General features: G+C 36.4%; 2 protein-coding genes and 1 pseudogene across 2 annotated transcripts; 1 reads left to right on the forward strand and 2 right to left on the reverse strand.

Moving 5' to 3' along the window:
* The first annotated feature begins 2,652 nt into the window (after positions 1–2,652).
* Positions 2,653–4,109, forward strand: LOC114544009. Its single transcript, XM_028562765.1, has one exon. The coding sequence runs from the start codon at positions 2,653–2,655 to the stop codon at positions 3,943–3,945; it is 1,293 nt and encodes a 430-aa protein (XP_028418566.1). The 3' UTR covers positions 3,946–4,109.
* Positions 4,110–5,389: 1,280 nt separating this feature from the next.
* On the reverse strand, positions 5,390–6,523 carry LOC114544007. Its single transcript, XM_028562764.1, has one exon. The coding sequence runs from the start codon at positions 6,521–6,523 to the stop codon at positions 5,390–5,392; it is 1,134 nt and encodes a 377-aa protein (XP_028418565.1).
* Positions 6,524–15,061: 8,538 nt separating this feature from the next.
* On the reverse strand, positions 15,062–16,622 carry LOC114544008 (annotated as a pseudogene).
* Positions 16,623–26,786: the final 10,164 nt, after the last annotated feature.

The raw sequence follows: 26,786 nt of genomic DNA on the forward strand, positions 1-26,786 counted from the left end.
ATCATTAATACAACAAGTTCATAATATACCAGACATGTTTCCACAAGCACCTTCATATATATATATATATATATATATATATATATATATATAATATATTATAATATATATATATACACCCATTTGCAAAAACGTTGGCCGCAGATAGATAGATAGATAGATACTCGAAGTCTAATTAGAATTGCATATGATTACATTTGCATGGGATTTCAATCATATTACACAACATATGCAATTCTAATTAGATTTCGAGTATCTATCTATCTATCTATCTGAGGCCAACGTTTTTGCAAATGGGTGTATGTAATATATATATTATATATATATATATATATATATATATATATATATATATATATATATTATATTATATATATATTATATATATATATATATATATATATATATATATATATATATATATATATATGTATATATATGTATATTACTGGTAATATGTTTTAATGACAGGACGAACCTGAACATACTCGCCCGAAAAAACAAAGGAAAGCATGAAAATAAATATCGCACATCGAACAGATATTGCACGAGAAAACACAGCAATGGTGTGCTTACATGGAGTGCCTGCGACCGCAATCTCTACGAATGGTTTGCAACAAGAACAACCCTAAATGCTGTGAATTCTTTTGCCCTGAACTAGGTCGATCGTTCGCTATTTGATACGGCTATGATGATGTGGAGGGCGAATGGCGCGATTCATCCGCTGTGTGATACCCACTAAAGACCGACCAGGATGAGAGTTGTGAAGGATTTAAGTAAAGGCAACTTGGGGAGACCGTTTTTCTCGGGAACAGTCGGTTTTTACCGAAAGTATGCGCGGCCTCCACGCGAGATGATGTTATCGGCACAAGTGTGTTATTGCAACATAGCTTACACGTGGAATGACTTACGTGAGAGGGCTGTGCCAGTGAGCTCCAAATATATCTGGAGTAAGAACTTTGGGTACAAAAAGTGAAGCCAAAGATGGCGGAGATGGAAGTGCTATTGTACGTCAGTTTCAGTCTCCTAACTCGCGCGGCCAAATATTTCTCATTGTTTTTGACCGGGAGTGACGTTCCCGAAACCCTCAGATTTTCGTGTTTTTCATCATTTTGCGAGCACAAGAATGGAAAAAATTTATTCATTTTACTGAGAATGTGATTCTTTGCATTTACTCAATGTGGGTGCCGCATTTTCCGACTGTAAGTGTGAGTAAATATGCATTTTTCGCCATAAATTCAACTACGCACATACCTTTAATTTTGATTTATTTCCATATATTTTCACCTCATGTTTTCAGTTTTTTGTTTCGTTTTTTGTTTCGAAACGCTTTAACTCTGGTTTTCCTTTATTTTTTGGTTAGCTTTCCTATAATAGAGCTCTTTTTAAGGTTTCTTTTATACGTGCATTATGAGTCTTGTTTATAAATTTCATAATCATATATTAGTAGCCAATATTTCAAACCCGTACGTTTTTCAGCATAATTTTCTTTCCTATTACTTTTTACATGAATGAAAGCCTGATACAGATGAATTGAACTCAGAAAAGTTTTACTAGTATCTATCTTTTTTTGGGAAGCATATTCTGTAGTAAATGTTGTCAGTGATTTGCGAAAAGCCGAAAACATCAACAACCCGCCACTCCGTAGCTTTCTTAGTGAGAAATCGCTTATTTCTTGGTTAATTTAATTAAAATATAAAAGTATCTCAGTATCAAACATTAGTATTATACCTCTCATTGAAATTCCCCTCATTTTTACTCAAAAATAGGAAAAAATAAAGTTAAAAAATACGAATTTAGATAACTGCGCACATATAGGAAGACTGAAACTGACGTACTATAGCGCTTCAATATCCGCCATCTTTGGCTTCACTTTTTGGCCTCACGGAAGTCTCAAGTTCTTACTCCAGATATATATGGAGCTCACTGAGCTGTGCGCTCACGCTATACATAATTATAAATACAAACTTAGGATTTGCGAAGAAAATATTTTATTACTCAAATTACATATGTTACAACATTGAGAATATTTCTTTCAATACCATGAGGACTGTTCATTTTAAAAGTTGATTTTTTAAATATTCTTTGTATGCTTTGTGATGACTGTCTCGTGGCTTGTAAACTGTTCTCTTGTCGTTTTATTCGTGTACTTAAGAAAAGTACTCAGAAAGTGTACCAAAAATTATTCAAATTTCATAAAATATCTTATCATTCCAACAGCGAAAATAGACCTTATGCATAATGACGTCATAACACCTTAAGCGCGCGGTTAATTATGGTCTTTGTGGTCACAGAGCGGGAAAATAATTTCAAGATGGCTACTGTCGAAAGTGAGTGTTTTGAAGTTCTTAACTGTCTTTTAAAGGCTGTTCAAGCCAACGAGGATTCTAGTTCTTTTGAGAACTCTTGCACGGATCCTCTGCGGTTGGATAACTCTGAAAGTCAGTGCACTAGTCGGCTTTCTTCGTCGAATTTTACGAGGCCATGTGGAGGTACTGCATGTCCTCGAAAGCTGGTAGAGTCGGAAACAAGTGAAGATATCTTCAATTCTGACAACCGTGATTGGATAAAATGCTTAGAGAAACTTCCAGGATTTACTCATGAAAAGCTGGAGAATAAGCTTGTAAAAAAAGCCGTACAATGCCTGATAAAATGGCTCCAAAAGCTTATCGAAATATGAAGAAAGGCTATGGACTATGGAAAGAAGGTTATGTAAAAAGTACTTTTGTCAAGCCAAATGTGCAAGCCTCGAAGCTGTTGTTGGTGGTGAAAGCGCGTGTTGGTGCTTCCATGAAGAGCGTCAGCTATCCTGTTTATGTTCATTTAATCCAAGTTAACGGTGAAGTGGAATATGCTAAGTGTTCTTGTAAGGCTGGCCAAGGAGGTTGCTGCAAACACGTAGCTGCTCTATTGTACACTATTTTGGACTTTGTCAATCTGAATTTGAAACACGTTCCTGTGGAATTGACATGCACACAACTTCCTCAAAAATGGAGTGTGCCCTCTGGAAGCTCAAAGACCCTGGACAAAGGTGTTAAATTTGAAGAAATGCTATTTGAAAAAGTTGATGTGAACAAACCTGCCAAAAGGTATATTGTAAAAGGGAGTAGGGAAGACTATTGTGCTACTCCACCATTTGCTCGGACTGTGACTGCAGAAGAAATTAAGTCTATGGCAAATGCATTTGAGAAAGCCAATTGCGCTTCACTATTTCGTGAAGCTATAGCCTCAAATAACTATAAGCCATGTGAACTTTTCGAGACATCTTGTAATCAGTTGCAAAATAGAAAACTGGACAACAGCTCTGTTCCTATTCCAACGCAAATACCACCAAGTCAACTGGTTGATCAGATCTTTAAAAATGTGCCAAATGGTTACACCCCTCCATCTGATTACAGCCCAGAACAACTAGAACTAGTAAAAACAAAAGTTGGGTTGACTGTATCCACTGCTAAGGATATATGTTTGAGTACTATGAGGCAAAACAAAGATCCTCAATGGTACGCTGAACGATCTAAAAGGCTTACTGCTTCAATTTTTGGCAAAGTTATCAAATATAGAAAGAAAAACCATCCAGCTTCACTGATTGAATCAATTTTATGTGTTGATCATGAGAAAAGAAAAGTGCCTGCATCTGTACAGTGGGGCCTGGATAATGAAAGTAATGCAATTGCTAAATATCAAGATGTAACATTAAAAGGCAGTGCTTTTGTCACATGTTGTGGGTTAGTCATCAGTCCCCAGTGGCCATGGCTGGGTTGTAGCCCTGATGGAATTGTCATAAAAGATGGTGTTCCAGTTGGATGCATTGAAGTTAAGTGTCCTTACTCAGTGAAAGAAATGAATGTTAATGAAACTGCACAAAGTGTCAAAGGTTTTTATTTAAAAAAAAGCGAAAGTGGATTAGAACTTAAAGTGAACCATGCATATTATTATCAATGTTAAGGTGTCTTGAACATTTTAAATTTACCCTGGATTGATTTTGTGGTATACACCAATGCTGATATGCATGTTCAGCGTATCTATAAGGACACTTCTTTGTGGGAGAACAAAATGCTGCCAGAACTAACATCATTTTACTTTTCATTTATTCTTCCTTCTTGTAAATGACATTAATAAAACACACATCAATTGTTTTTTACTGGCTTTTTTACTTATACCAAAATATGTCACTTGAAGTGGCTATATACCTGATAAAACTCATCTTCATTAGTATTCTTTATATACAGTCCACACTAATCAGCAACAAAGAATACTAATGAGACAGCATCTATTGTATTCATGTTTTTGGTCATTTAAAGCATTTGTAGTCCTGTTTTATCATATGTGAAATGCTCGTGCTGCGCACTTGCATTTTAAATATGATAAAACACTCCTGTGCATGCTTTAAATAGTACTTAATTAAGACAATATTGAAGGAGCAAGGTAAAGTATATGTATCAACTGTGATAATTCGAGAAGCTAATTTCCTAGATTAACTTCATTGACTAATGAAATCCTGTCCTCAAGCAACACGTTATTACTGTTGTTTAACCCATTGAGTGGCAACACTCTCTACTTGACAAGTCATCTGGCATTAGACATGTAGTAAAATAATAAACTAGGGCACATCGGAGTGCATTGCTGCTTAACGCATTAAGCCAGTAGCGAAGCCAGCCTGACAATTTGGTCATGCTATGCAAATAATTTCGTGTTCATAGACCATGAAAACAATCAATTTCTAAAGAAATGAATAATAAGTTAAAATTTGCATAGCATGACTAATTTGTTGGGCTGGCTGCACCACTGCATTAAGCACCAGGGCTTCTCCATTGACAAGTAAAATCGCCTGGTGTTTGTCAAAAAAATAAGTAGGGAGCACTGGGGTGCATTGCCACTTTAATTAATAGGTTAAAGAGTTCATGAGCCACAAAATGGTTACAGTTTTGTAACACTCTAAAAACTTTCAAAGGCTTTTATTGGGAGTAAGGTGAAGGTTACCCCTCTACTCTAGTATATTTCTGTTAAAAATTCCAAATAATAGATGCAAATACCTTTAACTCATTAACTGGCAAAGTGCCCCAGTGCGCCCTACTTATTTTTTTTTAACAAACGCCAGATGATTTTACTTGTCTGGGGAAACCCTGGCACTTAATGGGTTAAAGAATAGATTAACCATTAAGGGGTAGGACACACAAAGTTTAATAAAGTTTCACAGCCTACAATGGATTTAATGTGAAAATGTTTTGGACCTAGCCTTTATTATGGGCAAATTTTAAGCCTTTGATAGAATGAAATGCTATAGGGTTGCCTTTTAAAAGGTTAACTCCAGCCATGTCAATGTCAGGTAAAATCATCTTGTTAGGCCGAATAAATAATAAAGCAAGGAGGATTGCAGAAAAACTATCATCTAGTCCAGCTTGTTATTTTCTACAAGTAGTGGTGGTAAAAAGTTAGAAAGGTAACAACAAATCACCCAAATTTTGTTTAAATTTGCTGCCATGGAAATTGGAAAGACTGTACTTAAAATTTTAAAATTCTTTATTCTGGCAATTGCCCGCTCCACATGGATCCTAACAGAAGCTATTCTTCGAGTCTTGGTTTCCTCTTCAATTGACAAGTGCTCTTTCTCACGCATGAATGGTGGTATATTTAGTGACACTCCATCTGGTAAATTGTGCTCAATATCAAATCCTCTATCAGCCATAATTGAGTCTCCATTTTCTACCAAGTTCAGAATTCCACAATCAATAGTAATTTGTTGATCACTTGATCTTCCTGCATACAAATCCGATACAAAAGTGACAGCTCCTGATGGGCTTATGCCAACTAAACCCTTGGCAGTGTTGTGGCTTTTGTAAGTGGAGAATGTTGCACTTTGACTTCTAAAAGAATTTGGTTTTTCAATAAATATTTCTGTGCAATCAATAATAACTCGTGTCGAAGGATACATATCTCTAAATGAAGCTGGCATTGAATTATCAACTGCTTTTCTGGATGGCCAAATTGGAAAGCTACGTAACCTTGAATGCAAGAAGTCAACCCAAGTAATAAATATTCTTGACATATGTGATTGAGACAACCCAGCTCTGGTCGCTATATCTTCTTCTAAAAGCCCCAATCGCAAGCGAGCCAACACAAGGAAAAATTCCTGTTCAGGTGAATTTGTTCTTTTAGGTCCACGTTTAATTACATCTTCAGAGCTTAACCTTTCCAAATCAGTCTTGGTACCATAATACACCAGATTATTCACTGCCGGTCCAAATGAATCAAACAATGTTTTGAAGGTTTTGTAGTCTTCCAGCCCCGTATAAAACCTAATGAGAATGTCATTGTCCTTAAAACATTCAATTGAAAAACGTATTCTTTTCCTCTCTTGTTCCAGTTGCTCCGTTAATCCTCTTATCTCATCTTTTTGACATTTATTTTCATTTTTAAGTCTTCCATTCTCCTCCTTAAGTTTCTCATTAGTTGCTAAAAGTTTTTCCGTTTGTTCTTGTAAACAAGCAATAGGATCAATATTCTCATTTACAGGTGTAGCCATTTTATCTGGTTCTTCTATTGAGCGTGATGAATTATTGTTATCATCAAGTTCTGAAAAAGGTCTGCGTTTAGCAGGTACAGATTTTGTACATGATACAAGAGTCCGATTTTTTGCCTTTACCGTTGAACGAGGTTTCGTTGGTGTAGGTCTGGTTGCTTTGGGAACAATCGTAGGAAGGTTGTTTAAATAGGTTTTACGTCCCCCAGGAAAATGCAACGAACAAATTCTATGACCAATTGTAGGAGAGAAATCCCTGCGTGAAATGAGATTAATCCACTTCTTTCGAAGTTCTTTCGACTCTTCACTTTTACCACTAGGAATGCTATAAAAGGAAAGCTCTGGATTCCTTTTGTGGTTGCTTTAACAACCAGGAACACAACACGTATAACCTCCAGCACCTCCACATGGCCTCGTAAAATTCGACGAAGAAAGCCGACTAGTGCACTGACTTTCAGAGTTATCCAACCGCAGAGGATCCGTGCAAGAGTTCTCAAAAGAACTAGAATCCTCGTTGGCTTGAACAGCCTTTAAAAGACAGTTAAGAACTTCAAAACACTCACTTTCGACAGTAGCCATCTTGAAATTATTTTCCCGCTCTGTGACCACAAAGACCATAATTAACCGCGCGCTTAAGGTGTTATGACGTCATTATGCATAAGGTCTATTGTATTCAGATTTTTGGTTGATCAACTTCACATAACAGGAAATTATTATAAAGCTCTTCCGACAAAACATCTCTCCATAATAATAACCTAAACCTATATATACGTCTTAATAATTCTTCAAAATATTTCAACTCATGCAAACAAATTTTACACGTATATTTCTTAATATTACTGAAACTCATTTTAAATTTTAAACGCCATGCACAGCAAACCAAACTCCAAAATGTAGGTTTTCATCAACAATATAATACCGAGTCTACATAGAGAAAACAAGAATGTGCCTAATATTTAAGCTTTTAGCTTAAAAAGAATTATAATCTATTACAACAAGTTTGGGAGACCCTTGACTGTCCCGGGGGAAGAGAAAAATATATTTTCAACGAATGACGCATAACTAAAAGCGTCAGAATGAAATTTATACACTGACCCAATTAAAAACATGCATGCGCTATCCTACGGCAACATGTTTAATGAGCATGCTGAGTGTACCTAAGGAATTTTAGTTGAACAGCTATACTCTCGTGTTTAATATTATCGAACAAAAACAGACATAATAACATATACATGTAACATGTCATGTCAATGACAAAAACTTAAATTATACAAATCTTAAAATGTGTCCAGTTTCATGTCCATTTATAAACGCGCTGACCATCAGGAAGGATCCGGTAAATTCTGAAACTTTCATACGTCTCAGACTCTCAGTAGTCGTATTTCAACGACCACGGAGGCTTCCACTGGTACCTCGTTGGCTAGATATTCGACATAGCCATCATATTAGGATAGAGGAAGAACATATTGCCAAACTCGTCTTGGACTGCAGACTGAGGGCAAAACGATTGTAGTTTCAATTCTAGTTCATGGGAAGTGTAGAGGTTGTGGACAGCTGTCTTGAAGAGACATCCAAAACGTGAAACAAAGTCTAGCATTGCCGTAAGTAGAAGTATGGATAAATACAGAGCGTGCGTTTCTTTCGAACCAGTCATCAGGTCGCTTCAGCACCTGTTTCTAAGCAATGTTTGTAATATTGATTGTTCTGATTTCTTGTGAGTATATACTAATAGTGGACTGATTGAGTTTCCGAAACGTTTTGTAAGGCCGATCCTGCACCAAATGTTAAGTCTATATTATGTTATTTCTATATGCGCAAGGTAGGAGATCTTTTACAACGTTTTTACTAAAGTTCACTAAAGTTCTCTTCTTTCTCATTCTTCTCTTCTCTTCGGATTATTCGTCCTTTCGGACCTCTTTGTTTTCTGTTCTCGTCTTGGCTGTCTGTTCTGTCAGGTTGAGCTTCTCCAACGTTTCATATACTTTTTACTCCACTAGTCCACTCCTTTTAGTCCACTCTCGTGTTTAGCCCACTCTCGTGTTTAGTCCACTCTCGTGCTTAGTCCACTCTTTTTAGTCCACTCTCGTGTTTAGTCCACTGAATGTTCTGTTGCTGTGCGCCTCCTTTTATAATAAAATTTGAGGGGATCTTGAAGACGCCCTGTGCAAGATGGTGTGATTCACACAATCCAATCAGCGTTGTAGGTTGTAAGTGTGGGTTGGCGTTAGAAGCTCGGTCCAGCTCTCATACTTTGTTTACTTAAGGCCGGTGACGCACTAGTCAAGTTGGTCTTTTACTTAATCGATCACTGTTAAAACTTGTTCACAACTTAAACTATTTATCATCAACTTAAAGCACAAGCATCAACTTATTACTCTGTGAACCGTATCTCAACTTATAAACTATTTTACAAATAATTTCATCGAATTAGGCTTTTAGTGACGTAAGGCTTCAAGTGCTTAACCGAGCAAAATATAACAAAGACATGATTGACATAAACTAGTATCCGCTAAGAACTTATGTTCTTGAGTCGTGACACTTGTACTTTGTACGACATACTATTGTTTCGGAGGAAAATCCCATGGGCTGTGACCTTATGACAGGAAAAGTAATTTTGTGATTCCGAAGGGTCATAATAATATTTACTTTACACTTCATTTTATATGACGTGTTCCCCAAGTAAGTTCCTCGTCGATATTGACCTTGTGTTTTTTAACAATGCTAAATTACATATATTCGCATTTCGTAACAATTGCACAAGAACGATGCACTTTACAAAACATGGCATATTCACAGGTTTTCATCGAATACCTGCATGGTAAAAATCCATATACTCTCAAATTTTTTGATGAATGTGGTTTAAAATTACCAAAGCACACTGCGCGAAGATACGGGCATGCCCCGATGAGAGAAAGAGCGGTAGAATTTCAGAGGTACGCCGAAACTGCAAATACAACGGTTAACCTTATGTGTTCACTAACTGGCGTAGATTACGCAAATACAGTTGACTGGAGTGCAGATACCTTAGATTTTCTCAAATTTTTTGAAGAAGCTTCCGACTCTATAAATGTTCGAACTGGACAGCCCGTGTTAGAACCTGGTTCTGTTATTGTTATGGACAATTGCGGAACCCATCACTACGATGGAGGCAGAATCTTAAGAGAATTTTTAAATGATATTGACATAGAACTGGTATATATGCCTGCTTACTCGCCCGATTTCAACCCTGCAGAATACGTGTTTGGAAAGATGCGTACGTTATTGAAGTATAGATTTGGAGACTGTACGAACATAACAATTCCTGAATGCATATATAACATGTACACTTCATTAGAGGCAATTACACCTGGAGACATGAAAGGATTTTTCGAATATACAGGTTACCTTGAAGTATAGAAAGTCTTACGTAAGCAAAGCCGAGCAGTGGCGAGGGACGAGGCGAGGAAGTAAAATAATGAATACAATTACTGTTTGATCCCCGAGCCGGTGTGAAGCACCGGGCGAGGGTACTAATTCCGCCCGGAGATTTTAATTACGCCCGGGAATGCAAATGCGAAATGAAAGTTGTCCGCCATTATGTCATGGATGTTGGGGGTTTTTGTAAGTTATGCGCATGCGTAAGTTTAAGACGAGTTACAACTGGTAACTAACAAACGTTTGGAAGCATGCGATTGGCTAAATTAAAATTTTGGTTCGCGTCAGCATAACTGATATTTTGAATTATAAAATTTTTAAAAAAAAATTTTTCATTTGGATGGTTTTGAAAATATACGGAAAAATTCAATCGTAAAATTGATCAAAACGTAAAGTAAATGGTGTTTTCGGATCGAAAAACTTTGATTCAAATAGATGTTGAAAAATCAACGATTTTGAAGCATTTTTGGAGTGTTTTTGAACAGGTAAATAGGTAGATTTTGTATTCTAAAGCATGCAAGTATTTTGTAAGTTTATAAATATGTGGATTTATCAACAAATGTATGACACCTCTTTGAATTTATTCGTTGATTTCGTTAAAATGATTTTGATTTGAAAAGTATTTATTTTTAATGGTGAATCTGTTTAAAAAGCAATTGAAATTTCGCTAAAACTGTATTATTTTTAAAGCAATTCGTAGCACAATTATGATTATAGTCGAATTTGATAGCTCGAGAGTAGACTTTATAATTGTACCAAGATATAGGATTTTACTTTGCGACTCCGATCATTCAGCAGAAACGAGTATTATAGAATTTCAATGATGGAAATATATGTTTATTTGGGACTTTGTATGCATGTATTTCTAGTAGCTTTGAATAGAAAAAAGTGATGATTGAACGCACTGTTATAACTTTGAACAGAAGAGACAACATAACCCGAAGCGCGTCTGTTTATGTTTATCATTATCTGTTTATCATTAGCTATAGGATTTGCTAAAAATAGAAATATGTAACATGTCGATTTCAGGAAAAAAAATGTTATAATCAACACAAAGCTGAACGCAAAAGTTCCCAAATTCATGTATGAATTTCATACGAACTTCAGTAAACTTAGATTTTAAATAAATTTTCGGAACTTAATATTTAATAAATTGTACAAACGATAAAGCTCATACCGTTGAAAAATCAAACTCAAAAAAATAAATATGAACTAGCCGCAAATATAATGGTGCATCCCTAAATATCAACGTCCGTCTAATAGGATCAGGGCGCAGACCAAACAATTAACATTTAGTAGCAATATATATAGCATTTGTATTAACGGTGCCATTGTTCTATTTACGCCGACTTTTTAAACATAACAAAGCCGCAGGCGCGTTTGCTTCGCATTGTATCTGGTCTTCGTCCTCACTGCAGTTGACTGATTCTACGCCATCGGAATCGATTTCGATTTCTTGTTGCTGTAGTTTTAGAGCTAAATGAAAATCTTCTTTCTCTTGTTCACCCGGCAAACAATGACTCGCTTGAAGCTTCTTTACATTGACGCTTCACTGGAAATCGTATGGCATATTCTTCCTGGGCTGTTTTTTGACTTGATACACGATGATCGGTGCCTTGCAGTGTTTTCCGAGTATTAGTACTTGTGGCTGTTGTCTTTGATTGTTCCTCTTTCACGACTGTACTTAACATGTTCATTATGTTAGTTCTAGTGGCAAAAGTCCCCTTTAATTGGACCTCTTGCGGAATTGCAAAGGATCATGGTAGTTTAGTAACACGGCAGAATTTTTGTGGGTAGCCGCTGCGCATGCGCGGCTAACCACTATGTCAGAGTCGAAAGTGTCCGCGTAGCATGGAGGGTAGGGTCTTCGGCACTCGTCGGTAATCACTCGGACAGATTGGCGCTGAAGGAAACACTCGAAACATTTCCGACGTTTAATCAGATTTTTATTCGAAGGGGCTGCTTTGAGTTTTGGCAAATTTCTGTATAAAAGTCAAGGTAAAATCAACGTTGCATTATTTGTGTCAATATTTGTCATTTCAATCGCTCATTTGTCCACTGCCGAGCAATTTTGATCACAACCGGATTATACGAGCGTACAAATCTTTAATTAATACTGCGTGGCTTGTTTGCAATTTTCATTGACAATATCTTATCACTGTGGTAATCAGTCCTACAATCAGTCAACATTGAATGCCATCATTCATCATTGATATAAACGTGTATTGCTTCAGTTGTGGTTACCAGGAAGGTATGTCCTAGGACCTAGATTTTCCTCCACATTATTTGAAAGCAATGAATTTGAATGGCACATTATTTGAATGGCACATAAACATTGTGATAGTATATAATTTGAACATACCATAAGCACAATTCACTTTCTTTTGACTCTTAATCAATTGCTTCTTGAGATATGGCAAGCAAAAACCTTGCCATTGTGCAGGTATTAAAGTTAGACCTTGCCATTGTGCAGGTATTAAAATTGAAACCAGCCATTGTGCAGGTATAAATAAAAAGGCAGCCATTTTGCTGATATATTCAAACAAAATATTAAGTTTAAGGCTACAAATATGTGCATCATTATTGAAGTTCATCACTCCAGGAGTGGTTCACACCACAATTTTCTAGACCGTTGAAACAGTTTCTGCTGTCTGAAAGGCAAGCTTTGGTATCAAATACTATTAATGTTTTATATTAATGTATTTTGCTTGTCATATCTTAAGAACCAATTGATTAAGAGTCGAAAGAACAGTGAATAGTGCTTATGGTGTATTCAAATTATATACCATCACAATGTTTATGTGCCATTATTACTGAGACTTTCAAATGATGTATTGGTAGAGGAAAATCCAGGTCCTAGGACATACCTTCCTGGTAACTTCTACTCAGCAATGCACATTTATATCAATGATGAATGATGGTGTTCAATGTTGACTGATTGTTGTACTGATTAACACAGTGATAAGATATTGTCAATGAAACTTGCAAACATGCAAGCCTCGCAGTCTTATTGGACCTAGGAACTAGTGCTATTATCTCCATGCTGATAAGTTATCTGTAATCAACATTGCAAACCACCTGTACCTTCCTTCTGGATCTATGAAATCACATTATCATCTTAGTTATAATGGTGATAACAGATTGTTATTGTCAATAAACTTTGGCAAACAAGCCTTATAATCTTACTGGAGCAATAACCATCCTAACATTTATTAACTTATATAACATTCATTGATCAACAAAATAACCAATGTTGTATGTAACAAAGACATGTTGATAATCAAGGGACATCAAAACAAAATAATTTAAAAACGTCTGAAATCTTCTTTCTCTACTTTTAAACTAAGCTTTATGTTATCAGAGGATTCGTGCCACTATTCTGGAACCTTACTCTCTTTTTTGTTCTCGCCAACTATTCTGCTTAAAAATATGCATTCCTATCTCTTGTAAATCTGCTTTTATGTATGTTTTGATCTGTAGTAAAATGTATTTAATACAGTAAAATATTATAATATATAGATTGTGTAATAAAATAGACTTCTTTATAACTGTATTCAACTAGCTAACTATAGGGCATTTTTGCCGTTTTGTTTGGCATTAGAATGTAAGAGTAAAGGGCATGTTACAAGGTGCAATTTTTCTTGCAACTTGCAATGCAATTCTACTTTTAAAGAGATGTAAATTAGTGAAGAGGCTTCAAAATGTAAGTGTAAGAAACGCCATGCAGTGTAATAAAGACAAAAGTTCGGTAGTTGGCAAATTTACATCTCTCAAAAGAAGAATTTTAATTGCAAGTTGCAAGAAAAATTGCACCGTGTAACAGGGCCTTAAGCATCAGTTGATATTTACTCGCTATTTACTCGTTGATATTTACTATAGCAGCCTGTCGTTTGACATTGAATACAAAATAGGTTTATCGCAGTTAATGTTTACGGCTACCCACATGTACGCATTGCGTACCTATTTTTAATCATTGCCGCTTGCTGTGTTCGAACAGACAAAGAAGCTTTTGATGTGAAAATTTACGGAAAACTTTTATCATTTTGACTTCGGGTAAAGTTTTTTTCAAATCTGTACGTCTTGCTTCATATTTTTTCCTTGTCTCGGGTTTCTACGATGAAAATGTCTTGAAATATTCAGCATGGCGTACAGAGTTGCCGAAGCGTGCTGTGGCTTCGATTCAAGATGGCCAGACACAAATTTTGCTATCTTTTCCAATCGAAAGGTATGTGTTCAGTTAAATTACTTTTAAAATAAGCGGAACAAAGAGGGATCGTTTCGCCGAGTTATACGGCAATCGACTGCTTTCTCACGGCCTGAGACACGAAAATGTTTTCAGACTTAGTCGGTCTAAAATAACACATGTTTGATCAAGTGTTCTTTCCCAAAACCAAAACATTGAGCTTTTTTAGGCGCGAAAAGTTACCGTTTGAAGTATAGAGCTTTCTTGTTTCAAAAATTTTCTGTTGTGTTGAAGTGCTTTTAAGTGCTTTTCATTGCTGCTTATGCGTCTTGGTGGAGTTTTTCAACGACGTAAAATTCACGCGATTCAAAATAAAATTGCTCGCTTGGCCGCCAACCTATTTAGACCGTTTCTGGATATATTTTTCTTGAAAAATGGAAAATAACAATAGTGAAGTAACTAAAACCACTAAAGACAAAAAGTTCGGAGGTACAACTTGTTGTGTGCCACTTTGTAAGAGTAACAGTGTATACCGATCTTATCCATAACAGTGTTATACCGATCTTAGTTCAAATTTCTGCGGATTTCTATTGTTCTCAATAGGGTTTTATTTCGGTTAGAATCTTAAAGCAAGGGGAGGGATTTGATATCTTCTCAGGGAAAAGCGGGGTTCATGAATTGAATTGATGATTAAATATTCACCGGTTTTATCTATATAAAACCCGGCTTTCTGGGTTTTATACAGATAAACCCCAGAAAAGTAAGGTTTTATATAGATAAAACCCAATGCAAAAAAACAACACCCTACACCTTTTTACGCACGCTAAAATTAAATCACGACAAAAAATTAATTACTACAACTAATCTGTTGATAGAGCAGTTGTTCCACACTATCATACTTTCTCAGTCAATCTTTCTCAACACACAAAGTCAAACACGTTAATTCAAAAAAAGTTAAAAATACACTTATCAAAACAACTTCTCTCCCCGTTTTCCATCCGTGCCTTCTTTCTTTCCATATCTTCAAGCTGCTCCTCTTGCTCTGTAGTATTCCTCTTCAAAAGAACATCCTGCACTCGGTCTTCATTCATACTATTCACTTTCGTTTTCTCGCCTGTTCTGACGCCACAATCCATAGATTTGGAAATTGCGATTTTTGTTTGAATATCTGGTCTTTCGTATTTCTGCAACGACCTTACATCCCGATGTCCAGTCCTCTCCATGATAAACTTTTCCGGTACACCTCTTATAAGACCTCTTGTTGCTGTCGTTGCCCTTAAACTATATGGTTTGTGAAATGACCTTCAATACCCGCAGTTTGGCACAATCTACGAACTGTGTTGCCTAACACGTTATGTCCCACTGGATTGCGTGTAAACCATTCTGCAGCAAAGACAGAGTAAAAGCTTGTTACTAAATAAATTCAACAGATTTTGATAAGTTACACTACTTGTAAATAAATAGATTCGAAAACCTACCTTTATCCTCCGTGTTAATCTTCCGTTTCGGAGCTAGGTAGAAACATCCTGAAACATCCATGGGACATTTTGCAACGTACGTTTTATATAAACCGACCAAGCATCTTTGTGGCACATCGGAGTTGCTGTAATGTTCAATTCTCTTTCTCTTCATTGACCTATGTTTCAGACCACCTTGGTTGTTCTTCTCACCAAACGAATTAAACACAAGTTTCTCGGGTTCCGTTTCATTAGCTTCAATTAATGTAAATTGTTCAAATCGTAGATTTCTGTGCTCTTTTCCACTTCGTAATGCAAAGCTCCTCCCAATCAAAAAAATCATCGTATCAAGAAGCACTTGGGGAGACTGGCCACCGAGTAATTTCATATCCCATAATTTGTTTTCTTGCTCTTCTGTAAACGCCTGTGCTTCTCTAACGTTAACACCGTAGCCTTGGCCAGTCAACCTTTTCATCTCGGCGTCTAACGAATCTTGAAACGTTTTGAAGCACGGGTTGTCAAATAAATTTAACTCTGGTCGGCCATTCTCTCTAAAGTGACGTTGTATGCCACAGCACAATTGGTACAACGTGTTTGGAGGGTATGGTTCACCGCAAGGTTTTTTCTTTCGTATTTCCACTACAAATTTTGCGAGCCAGTAATTAAGTTCATTGTTGTTGTTCAAATTTACAATGTCTGGTTCAACAAACCCGTACAAATCTTGGCTGCTTCTTGTGCCTTCGCTATTTCGTATTTGTGCCGACTCTTGCCAAGCACGAACAGCCCAGTTAGTGTTGTGCCTTGTGGCTGCTGGTATACGCTCAGCATTTCTTTTTTGTAGCTCCGCATCGGAAACTGTTGCTATGACTCTCTTCGTTATCTTTGCATCAGCTATGGGCACTCGCGAAAGTTTGTTTTGTTCATCTAAGCTCTCGTCCCCAAAAAGAATTCCGTTTAATAAATCTATATCTTCATCTGATTTTGCCTCCCTAAAAGCACTTTGCGTGATATAGAAATCTAGATCTTCGTCGCTGTTTCTGTCGCTCATAGTTCATCCAACCATCAACATATGCCGCTCACTCTACCATGCATGCTATCAGAAAATTATCCTTATCTACATGTCTAACCTAATTTTTGTATAAATTTAGAGTACTATTAAAACAAAAGCCAAATTAACAATTGTCCTGTCTAATTGACAAAATATTCCCAGAAGTGTTTAACATATGCAGATACAGAGATAGATAATCTGCGGTCGAACAAAAAGATATTCACAAAGCGTGACTCGTAATTTTCTTTAAATTTCTTTTCCGTAGCCTTAACCGATGCTTGAAGTTTTTTCTCCCACCACTTACTGCATTTCTTTGTTTCGCCTTGTCGATTTACTTTACGCTTACATTTATCATTGAGTCGCTAATTAGTAAGGCTCAATCAACTACACGTAGCAAAGGAGCAATCATTCTTAGTAAAATCCTTACAAATTTGAACTAAATTAGTTAATTACCTCGAACATCGGTTTCTTAGCGAGATACATCCCTCGGGAGCGTAGCCCTCATATGATTTATTCGGGTCACGCCCCTCGGGTTGTATCTCGCTAAGAAACCTCGTTCTCGGTAATTAACTCTTACTTATCCATTGTGGATTAGATATCCTGATGCCGGAACGTTCGATAAAAGTTCATGTGTCTGATCGTCCATGGATGACTAACCAACTTAAACGGCTCATTATTCAAAGGCAAAAGGCGTTCTCACGAGGAAAGGATGGTTTATTCAGGCATTTAAGGAATAAAGTAAACCGTGAAAGGAAGCGATGCCGAAAAAGTTATTATCTATCTAAAGTCCGTGGACTAAAGGAAATTAAACCGCACAGATGGTGGCACGAAATCAAACTGTTATGTGGCTCTTCGGAAAAGCATAACCCAGATTTTCGATCAAGCTTGACTACGAACTTAAATTGCAACGATTACGAACTAGCAAATAAGATCAATGAAGCCTTTATCAGTGTTATGGCAGACTACGATCCGCTAACTAATGACGTATGTGTCTTGAAGGAAGACGACGACGAACCAATACAAGTTACCGAAATGTTGGTCGCAAAAACTTTACGTGAATTAAGCGCCACAAAAGCGAATGGTCCGGACAAGTTACCAAACTGGGTACTGAAGACATACGCCGATATATTAGCACCTGCCGTTGCTGATATTATCAACTGCTCATTCCAAACGTGCAAAGTCCCACAAGCATGGAAGATGGCCGACGTTCCCCCCATCCCTAAACAATCAAAGATCACGGACTTTTATAAAGATCTAAGGCCAATTTCTCTGACGTCAACCTTATCAAAAGTGGCAGAAAAATTCATCATTGACAGAGGACTGAGGCCGACTTTCTTAGATCTTTGGATCCATCACAATTTGGTTTTGTACCAGGCTCGTGTACAACGTTTGCTCTTATCTCAATGTTACACAAATGGCTAACTGAAACCGATGGCACAGGCTCAGCGATAAGAGTAGCTTTACTCTATTACAGGAAAGCCTTCGACTTAGTTGATCATAATTTGCTAATTGCAAAATTACTCAGTTATGGTTTAAAACCCACAATCGTAAATTGTATTACGGACTTTCTACGAAATAGATTACAGCGAGTAAAGATATCAACCGAAGGTGTATCTGACTTCCTACAAGTTCCAGCGGGCGTCCCACAAGGAACCAGGATTGGTCCATGGCTGTTCTTAGCCATGATTAACGATCTACGTATCAATGGTTCCCCCACAAATAGTATATGGAAATTTGCAGACGACACGACCATTTCTGAAGTCATCTTAAGGAACATGGAAAGTAGATTACAAGATACAATAGACCAAGTTGCTAAATGGTCCAATGAAAATAAATTTCAGTTAAATCCGATAAAGTGTAAAGAGCTCCGAATTGACTTTACTAGAAGACCCTCTACTAATGATGGTTTGATTCTAAATGGCGAACGCTTTGAACTTGTTAAATCAGCTAAACTACTGGGTATGACCATCACGGAAGACCTAAAATGGAACAGTCATATCGAAAATATTGTATTAAAAGCATCAAAACGACTATACTTATTAAGGCAGTTAAAACGAGCAGGTGTAGATCATTATTCCTTGATTCAATTCTACTTTGCATGCATTAGATCCATCTTAGAATACGGCTGCCAAGTTTTCCACTCAGGCCTTCCTGATTATTTGTCGGTGGATATGGAACGTGTACAAAATCGAGCCTTGCGGATAATCTACCCGGAATCAAGTCCAAAAGTCGCATTAAAAGAAGCAAAATTAAGGAAGCAAACACTGAAGGACAGAAGAGAAAAGTTATCACAAAAGCTATTCTCGTCCATCGAAACAAAAGATGATCATAAATTACACCATTTACTACCTGAAGAAAACTTACCAACACATAATTTTAGAGAACTGAGAAGATTTAATCTTCCCATTATTAATACGAATAGGTTATTGAACTCTTTTATTCCAAATTTTGCGAAAAAATCAAAACTTTAAGCATTTTAGTATAGTCTTAGTATTAATACTTTATTTTAGCGGAACATTTTACAGTAATCTTAAATTTAATAGAATTTTATAGCAAAATGTTGTAAGTATAGTAAACATATTCCATATTTTACCTAAATTTCTTTGCCTGTAAATTTAATTGTAATTCAGTCGTAAGACTGCAAAAATTGATCAATTAGACATTAACATAACATCAACATTAACATTAACATTAAAAATCCAGGGTTGTCTTTTCACAAATTTCCCAAAGATTCAAGCTTGAGAGAAACATGGCTAAACTTATTACATATAAGTAAACAACCTTTGAAAAGAAATCCTTTGGTTCATTACCAACAATTGTTAAATCGTCGAGTAGACAAACAGTGAACAGTAGGGAAGGTAGAGAACATATTTCAAGCTGCTATTCGGTTCAAAACTGTGAAAATATTAATTAAACTACCATACCTGAAAAACTTACAACTGACGAAGAAAAATAAGAGTCAGACTATGAAAAATTGAAAGTTGAACATGCTGAATTACAAAGAAAATATAATGACTTCTTGCCAGTAATGCAAACTTCAAATTTTATACTGGTTTTCAAAATTATCAGACATTTAAAGTTTTCTTTGAATACCTGCAACCGGCATGTGATTTTCTAAGCTATACTGGTTCAAGTAAAAATGTAGAATATACATCAGAATCTCAAACAAAATTGGGACGAACTAGGTCAATGTCACCAGAACAAGAGTTGTCCATGGTTATTGTACGTTTACGATGGGGGCTTATGGGAACAGACATAGCAAATCGATTTGGGATTTCAGAAGCCCACGTCTCTCGTATCTGGACAACCTAGATAGAATTTCTGTATCACAGGTTGCGAGCCATTCCCATTTGGGCATCACGTGACTATGTACAACAAACTATGCCACAGGCTTTTAAAGACACCTGCCCAAATACTCGTGTAATCATTGATTGCACTGAACTGTTTATTGAAATGCCAACTTCCTTCAGAAGTCAGTCAGCCACATTTTCGTTTTATAAAAATCAGAACACTGCTAAGAGATTGCTTGGTATTTCCCCTGCTGGATATCCAACATTTGTGTCTGAGTTGTATGCTGGGCAGTCTAGTGATAAGCAAGTAACCAAAGATTGTGGTATCCTCAAATTACTTGAGCAAGGGGATGACATTATGGCAGATAGGGGGTTTGATATAGAAAGTGAGATGCCAGTTGGTGTGGGGCTGAATATACCACCATTTTTGAATGGTGCCCCTCAACTTTCACTAAGCGATGAGACGAAAACACGGAAAATTGCAGCTGTCCGAGTGCATGTGGAAAGAGCAATAAGACACATTAAAAGTTTTAGAATGATCAAAAACACTTTTTCTTTAACAATGTCATCAGACTTGAACAAAGTATGGGTCATTTGTTCTTATTTAACATTATTTTGTCCACCTTTGATAAATGATTGTCACTGTGAATTAGAACAAGAAATTGAATAGTTTTATTGTTTTGCCAATTTAGGGTAAATATATGTGAAATAAAATATCGTAGGTTTTGCTAATATTGTTTTGTACCATAATTCATGACCAAAGTAAATCCTTTCACTAAATATTTCTTTTCTTGTGTACACAATAAAATCCCCCCATTTAACCTTGCAGGTAGCCATAAGCCCTTGCACTTCGCCACACCTTTGTGGCATGTTACATGAAGTAGATAATCAGCATTGCATGTTAGACTCACTTCCGGCGCTTTCGCGCGCTTTCCTGGGTTCGTTGTTGTTCATGTTTTGGTGAATGTAAATACGAATTGCATTCGAAGCAGACTTATATTATATAAGAGATTATACTTGTGTTTTGAGTTATTCTTGCGTATTGGCGCTTGGTAATAGTAATTGTGGTTTCTTTTTATTTTTTATAGTTGGTTTTGATTGTTTATCATTAGGCACACTTAAAAAAATGATGAGTTCTCACAGGCATAATTAATTGTCTTTTTCTTCTTGGAGAATGGACATTTAACCTCACCTACCCCAAATGGTGTGGTCTCTGCAGAATCATATAATAGGCAGTCTGGACTGGCACCAAGCCATGGTGCTTCTGCATTAACAATTAATCCACAATCAACACAAGCTGACATAGATTTGTCACTGCTTATTTCTTCCATGTATTTTGTTATGGCAGTTTGTTCATTAGTTTTACCCAACAAACATGGTTCAGGTGTTTTTGATGTGTTTAATGAAGGTGAAAGGATTTTTATTAGTAGCGACTTAAGAAAGATTGATTCTTTACGTTTCATAACTGAACCAAAATTTGAGGCAGTCAAGCGAGACTGCCTTTCTTGAAACCACTGCATGCAATCTGACTGGCCCCTTGTGTTGCACTCTATGTCAACCATTTGTTGTTTGGTTTTTAAATAAAGTGTCTTTGGTAAATTGTATATATTTCTGAGAAGGCAAATGCTTGCATACTTCAGCAAAATCAGGAATAAGTACTTCTATAAAATGGACTCTCTAATGTTGTCATTATAAAGTTGACTTGCATGCAAGTTAGAATCGGTAAATGCTCTTTTTGAAGGCAACCCTTCCAAAAATTGTTCATGTTCGCATGGGTGATACTTGTTTGACTCTAGAAGGCCTTGAAAGTACTGGCAAGTGTCTACAGATTTCAACCCATCACCTAATTTTTTTTAAGTCAATTTCACTGACATCTTTAGCAAAAGCTGGTGTTGGGTTGTTGTACACAGTTTGGTGCACTTTGTCTTTTTTGCAGGTTGCCTTGTTAAATTTAACTTGGCCAAACAATAATGCAGATTCAAGTTTTTCACTGGAAGGAGCATGTCACTGCTGTAGTAATTGTGTACATGTCAAATCGTCTGGTATTTCTGTTAACTGAAGTTTAATAAAGTCTAAAATTTTAAAAAGCAAAGCAGCCACATGCTCGCAGCAACCACCTTTTCCAGCTTTACATGAGCAACTTGCATCAGTTACTTTACAAGTGTCCTGGCGTAGGTGCACATAAACTGAATAGTTCGCCTTTTTCATCAAAGCATGCACATTACTTTTCACCAGGAAAAACTTTTCAGCGCCCTTAGGGACTGGTCATAATTTAGCAGGGGGGTGGGGAGGTGGAAATAGTGGGGGGGTCACATATTTTTTAGCCAGAAAAAAGGGGGGTTCATAAAATGTTAGACAGTTATAAGGGGGGGGGGGTTGCTTATTTCTGGTTGTAATTATTTCTTTTATACATGCTTAGACTTTGAGTTGCACTGCATAAGCTTTGCTTAGAACATTAAACAAAATTAGTTATAGAATTTAAAATGAAAAGTTATATAAGTCACTGTGTTAAAATATTTATATTTTAAATAGCAGGGTCTTTCACTAGAAATAACTAACATATTATGTTTAAAACCAAATTTTAACATATGAATATGTCAAGGGTGGGTAGTATCGGAGTTGTTGGAGTTTGCAACTGTAGCGAACTACAATTTGCGAGTAACTGTATAGACTACTTTTTAAAACTGGTAGTTTGAAGTTGTCGCGAACTATATTTTCTATATTAAAAGTAGCGAAGTAGTTGATTACTTTTTCAACAACAATCGCTATTCGCCACTTTTCGATTTTTTAATATCCCTCGACTATATACTCTATAGTTCATACACTATAATACAAAACTAGTCATTTAATATACCATGTCAAATCTCGTTTGGACCCACATTTTGTTCTAGAATTCTTTGGCTCATCCGCCATTAATCCATAGTATCAGAATATATGAGCATATTATGCTTAACATTTCATATGTTTAAAACATGTGAAATCAATATAAATTACAAACACGGATACCAGGAATTTTGTTGTAGCGAAGTAGCGAATACTTCGCTACATTTTTCTAGCGATATAGCTGTACACGTAGTCAAAAGAACCAAACTACATATTTTTGACAATAGCAGTAGTTGTAGGTGACTACATTATTTTAAAATAGCAGTAGTTGTAGCGAACTACACAAAACTTGTAGTCTACCCACCCTTGGAAATATATAAGTGGACGTATATAAATTAATTTTATTACTTTATATAAACGTTGTCAGAAAAATTTTTGAAGGTGTAATTACTATTTTGAATTGACGGTGCAGATTACAGTAGTTTCTCATTTTGAAGCAGTGTTTATCAAAACGTTGACGGATGGGGGGGGGGCATTTTTACCGTCTCGAACAAGGGGAGGGGGCATGATTTTTTGTGGATAAGGCAAGACAGGGTTGCAAAATATCATTCCTTAAAATATTGAATTACACCTCCCCACCCCCCTGCTAAATTATGACCAGTCCCTTAACGACGTTAGCTTTTACTAAAATTTGGGTAACCATCTTTTCTTTAAAGAGTTGGTATATATACCCACACTTTTTTGCTTGTGAGCATTTGGTGGCTTTCCGTGTTTGGCTGAACTATCAGTTATCAAATGTTTTGTGAGTAATTCATGGGTGAAAGCGGAAATACCACTCAAGTTTCTGGTCCACAAAATAGACTTTGAGCAAAGGACCTCTTCGCCGTTTTCCATTTTTCAAGAAAAATATTCAGAAACGGTCCAAATATGTTGGCGGCCAAGCGAGCAATTTATATTTTGAATCGCGTGAATTTTACGTCGTTGAAAAACTCCACCAAAACGCATAAGCAGCAATGAAAAGCACTTAGAAGCACTTCAACACAACAGAAAATTTTTTAAACAAGAAAGCTCTATACTTCAAACGGTAACTTTTCGCGCCCAAAAAAGTTCAATGTTTTGGTTTTGGGAAAGAACACTTGATCAAACATGTGTTTTTTTAGACCGACCATATGTGAAAACATTTTCGTGTCTTAGGCCGTGAGAAAGCAGTCGATTGCCGTATAACTCGGCGAAACGATCATCCTCTTTGTTCCACTTATTTTAAAAGTAATTTAACTGAACACATACCTTTCGATTGGAAAAGATAGCAAAATTTGTGTCTGGCATTTTGAATCGAAGCCACAGCACGCTTCGGCAACTCTGTACGCCAAGCTGAATATTTCAAGACATTTTCATCGTAGAAACCCGAGACAAGGAAAAAATATGAGGCAAGACGTACAGAATTGAAAAAAACTTTAACCGAAGTCAAAATGATAAAAGTTTTCCGTAAATTTTCACATCAAAAGCTTCTTTGTCTGTTCCAACACAGCAAGCGGCCATGATGGATAATTCTGCCGTGTAACTAAACTACCATAATCCTTTGCAATTCCGCAAGAGGTTCATTTACCTTGAAGTAAGGCGACATCACTGAGCTATAATAGGGACCTTAAGATTCTACGACGCGGTGATTCGCGACGCCACCGGAAGTAAATTTGCACAATTTGAGCATGCGTGTGCGTTTTTGCTCAGGGAAGTTTATCTACGACGACGCCGTTTTGGAGTTTTCTCGTCGTCGTAGATTGTCTAAAAAAGTAAGAAAAAAATGGCAAAAAGTACTGTGCCGTTAGAAGGAAAGGAAGGTTTCAAATCCGGGTAAGTGCTGTCAGTTTTTTAGTTTATTAATATTACAAAATTTATAAATATGTAACGCGTGTGGTTGTTTTTTAATTGTCTGTAATTTATTACTGTAAAGTACACTCCTTTGCTTTTCAAACTCGATTTTAAATTTTTACTCAATGCATATTTCAATTTTTTCTCTAAATACCATTCATCTCATTTTTTCTTTTATTCATTTAACATTGCAGAGTTTGTTTTATAATGAAATGGACTACTCAGCATGATGTGGAATTTTGCAAAGAGGTTGTTGCTTCCAAGCTCTTTGAAACCAAAAAAAGGTCAGCAGAAAGAGCGCTGGTTTGGGAGTCTATTGCTAAAAATTTGGAAAAAATAGAATATCCTAAATTCAAGGTAGAGCAACGCTCTGTTAGAGACAGATTGAAAAAACTAATGAAACAGTTTCGAAAAAAGAAAAATGAGGAAAGACGAGCTAGTGGTATTTCACCTGAATTAACAGAATTGGACACATTGCTGGAAGAGATTTGTGAAAGAGAGCATGCATCTGAAACCCTGGCTGCAGAAATGGGAGAAAAGGAAAAAAGACGATTAGAAGAAGATCAAATGGCTGCACAAGAAATACGAAAAAGAGCCATGGAAACGTTATCTGAGACCCAGGTGAGGAATGCTGTTGGAAAAGATCAACATGCTCCCAAATGCAAAATCAGAAAGGGTGCTGATACAGCCTTGGCATTTTTGCCAGAAAAGGCAGAAAAAGAAAGGGAACTGAAAGAAGAGAGCAACAAATTAGAAAGGGAGCGTCTGGAAATGGAAAAAGAAAAAACAGAAAAATTCATGCAGCAACAGAATGACATGTTGAATTCTATTTTGGAAATGCAACGACAGCAAAATAAGCAGGTACAAGCAAGCCAAATGGTTTTAATGCAGCAACAGCAACAACAAGGGCAGGCATTAATAGCTCTTTTGTCAAAGATTATTGATAAAGAGAATTAGACCTGCTAACAAAGACATGTTGTTGTGATAAATTAGTCAGTTTTGTGAAAAAACTAATGTTGAGTTTGGTAAAAAATATTCTACAAGCACAATTTATCTTACAATTTGATCTTAATGACAATTACATTAACTACAGTACATTGAAATGTTATTTTACCAATATATAATAATTATATTTAAACAATTTATAAATTTATGTTATACATTTAAATGATATTTTACATGCATTACTCAAAAATGTTGTATTCAAATGTTAAATATTTACAGTATCATAATATTTTATGTCAAAATCTCAAACCAATATCATGTTCTTTGATTGAGTTTTGAATAGTATGCTAATAAAATAATTCTGTAGTTTTACCACTATGTATTTCAATGATTTCCATTGTTTTGTTGAAATAATTCTCTGAATATATATACAGTGTCATGCATCATTAAGAAAAGTACTCCTCAACAGTAGGTGGTTCAAGTTCAAAAAACTTTGAAGTGGTGTTAGACTGCATGCATGTAAGAGCATTTCTCAAAATTGCAGCAACAATATACATCTTGCCTACACTGCTTAAACCAATCTTTTGGTTTTTCTTGAAGTCCAAAAACTTAAAATAGTTAACAACATCCCCAAACAACCATTCAAAAGAAACACGCACATTGCTCATGGACCTGTTGAAAGCTTCCATTTCTGGTGTGAGTGGACGGTCCCTGTATGGTACCTGTAGGTGCACACGGTGAGGATAAGCAGGATCACCATAAAGACACATAGGGTAACCATTTACCTGTGCATACTGCTCTAAGTCTTGCAGAAGTCCAGAATCCATAAGCATAGCAGCATCATGCCTTCTTCCCTCTGCAGATTTGATGATAGATGTTTAAAAAAAGCATTTAAGTCTATAATCTCAAACTGTGTTGTAAACTATATTGCAGACTTTTGGCTGTTACAAAAGGTATTGAAAAAAAAATGTGGAGATATGCCATCATATCACCAGCTAACAAAACGTTTGAAATTTGTTAGTCAAAATGTTTACATACCTACAGGTCCAAACAAGTTTGCAATGAGACCATTTGGTAGGGCAAGCGACTGGTATTTTAAAGCATGGACCCTCTTATGCCCATTGTAAACTAATGCCTGCATCTCCCCAGGACGACAGATTGCTTTTACCGTGCCATCAACAAAGCCGAAGCAGTTGTCTAATGCCGCTCCCTTTGGTGCACTGCATCAGCATATTGT

The sequence above is a fragment of the Dendronephthya gigantea genome, unplaced genomic scaffold (assembly GCF_004324835.1).
Source record: "Dendronephthya gigantea isolate DGI-Jeju-01 unplaced genomic scaffold, DenGig_1.0 000615F, whole genome shotgun sequence".
NCBI classification, from domain to species: domain Eukaryota; kingdom Metazoa; phylum Cnidaria; class Anthozoa; order Malacalcyonacea; family Nephtheidae; genus Dendronephthya; species Dendronephthya gigantea.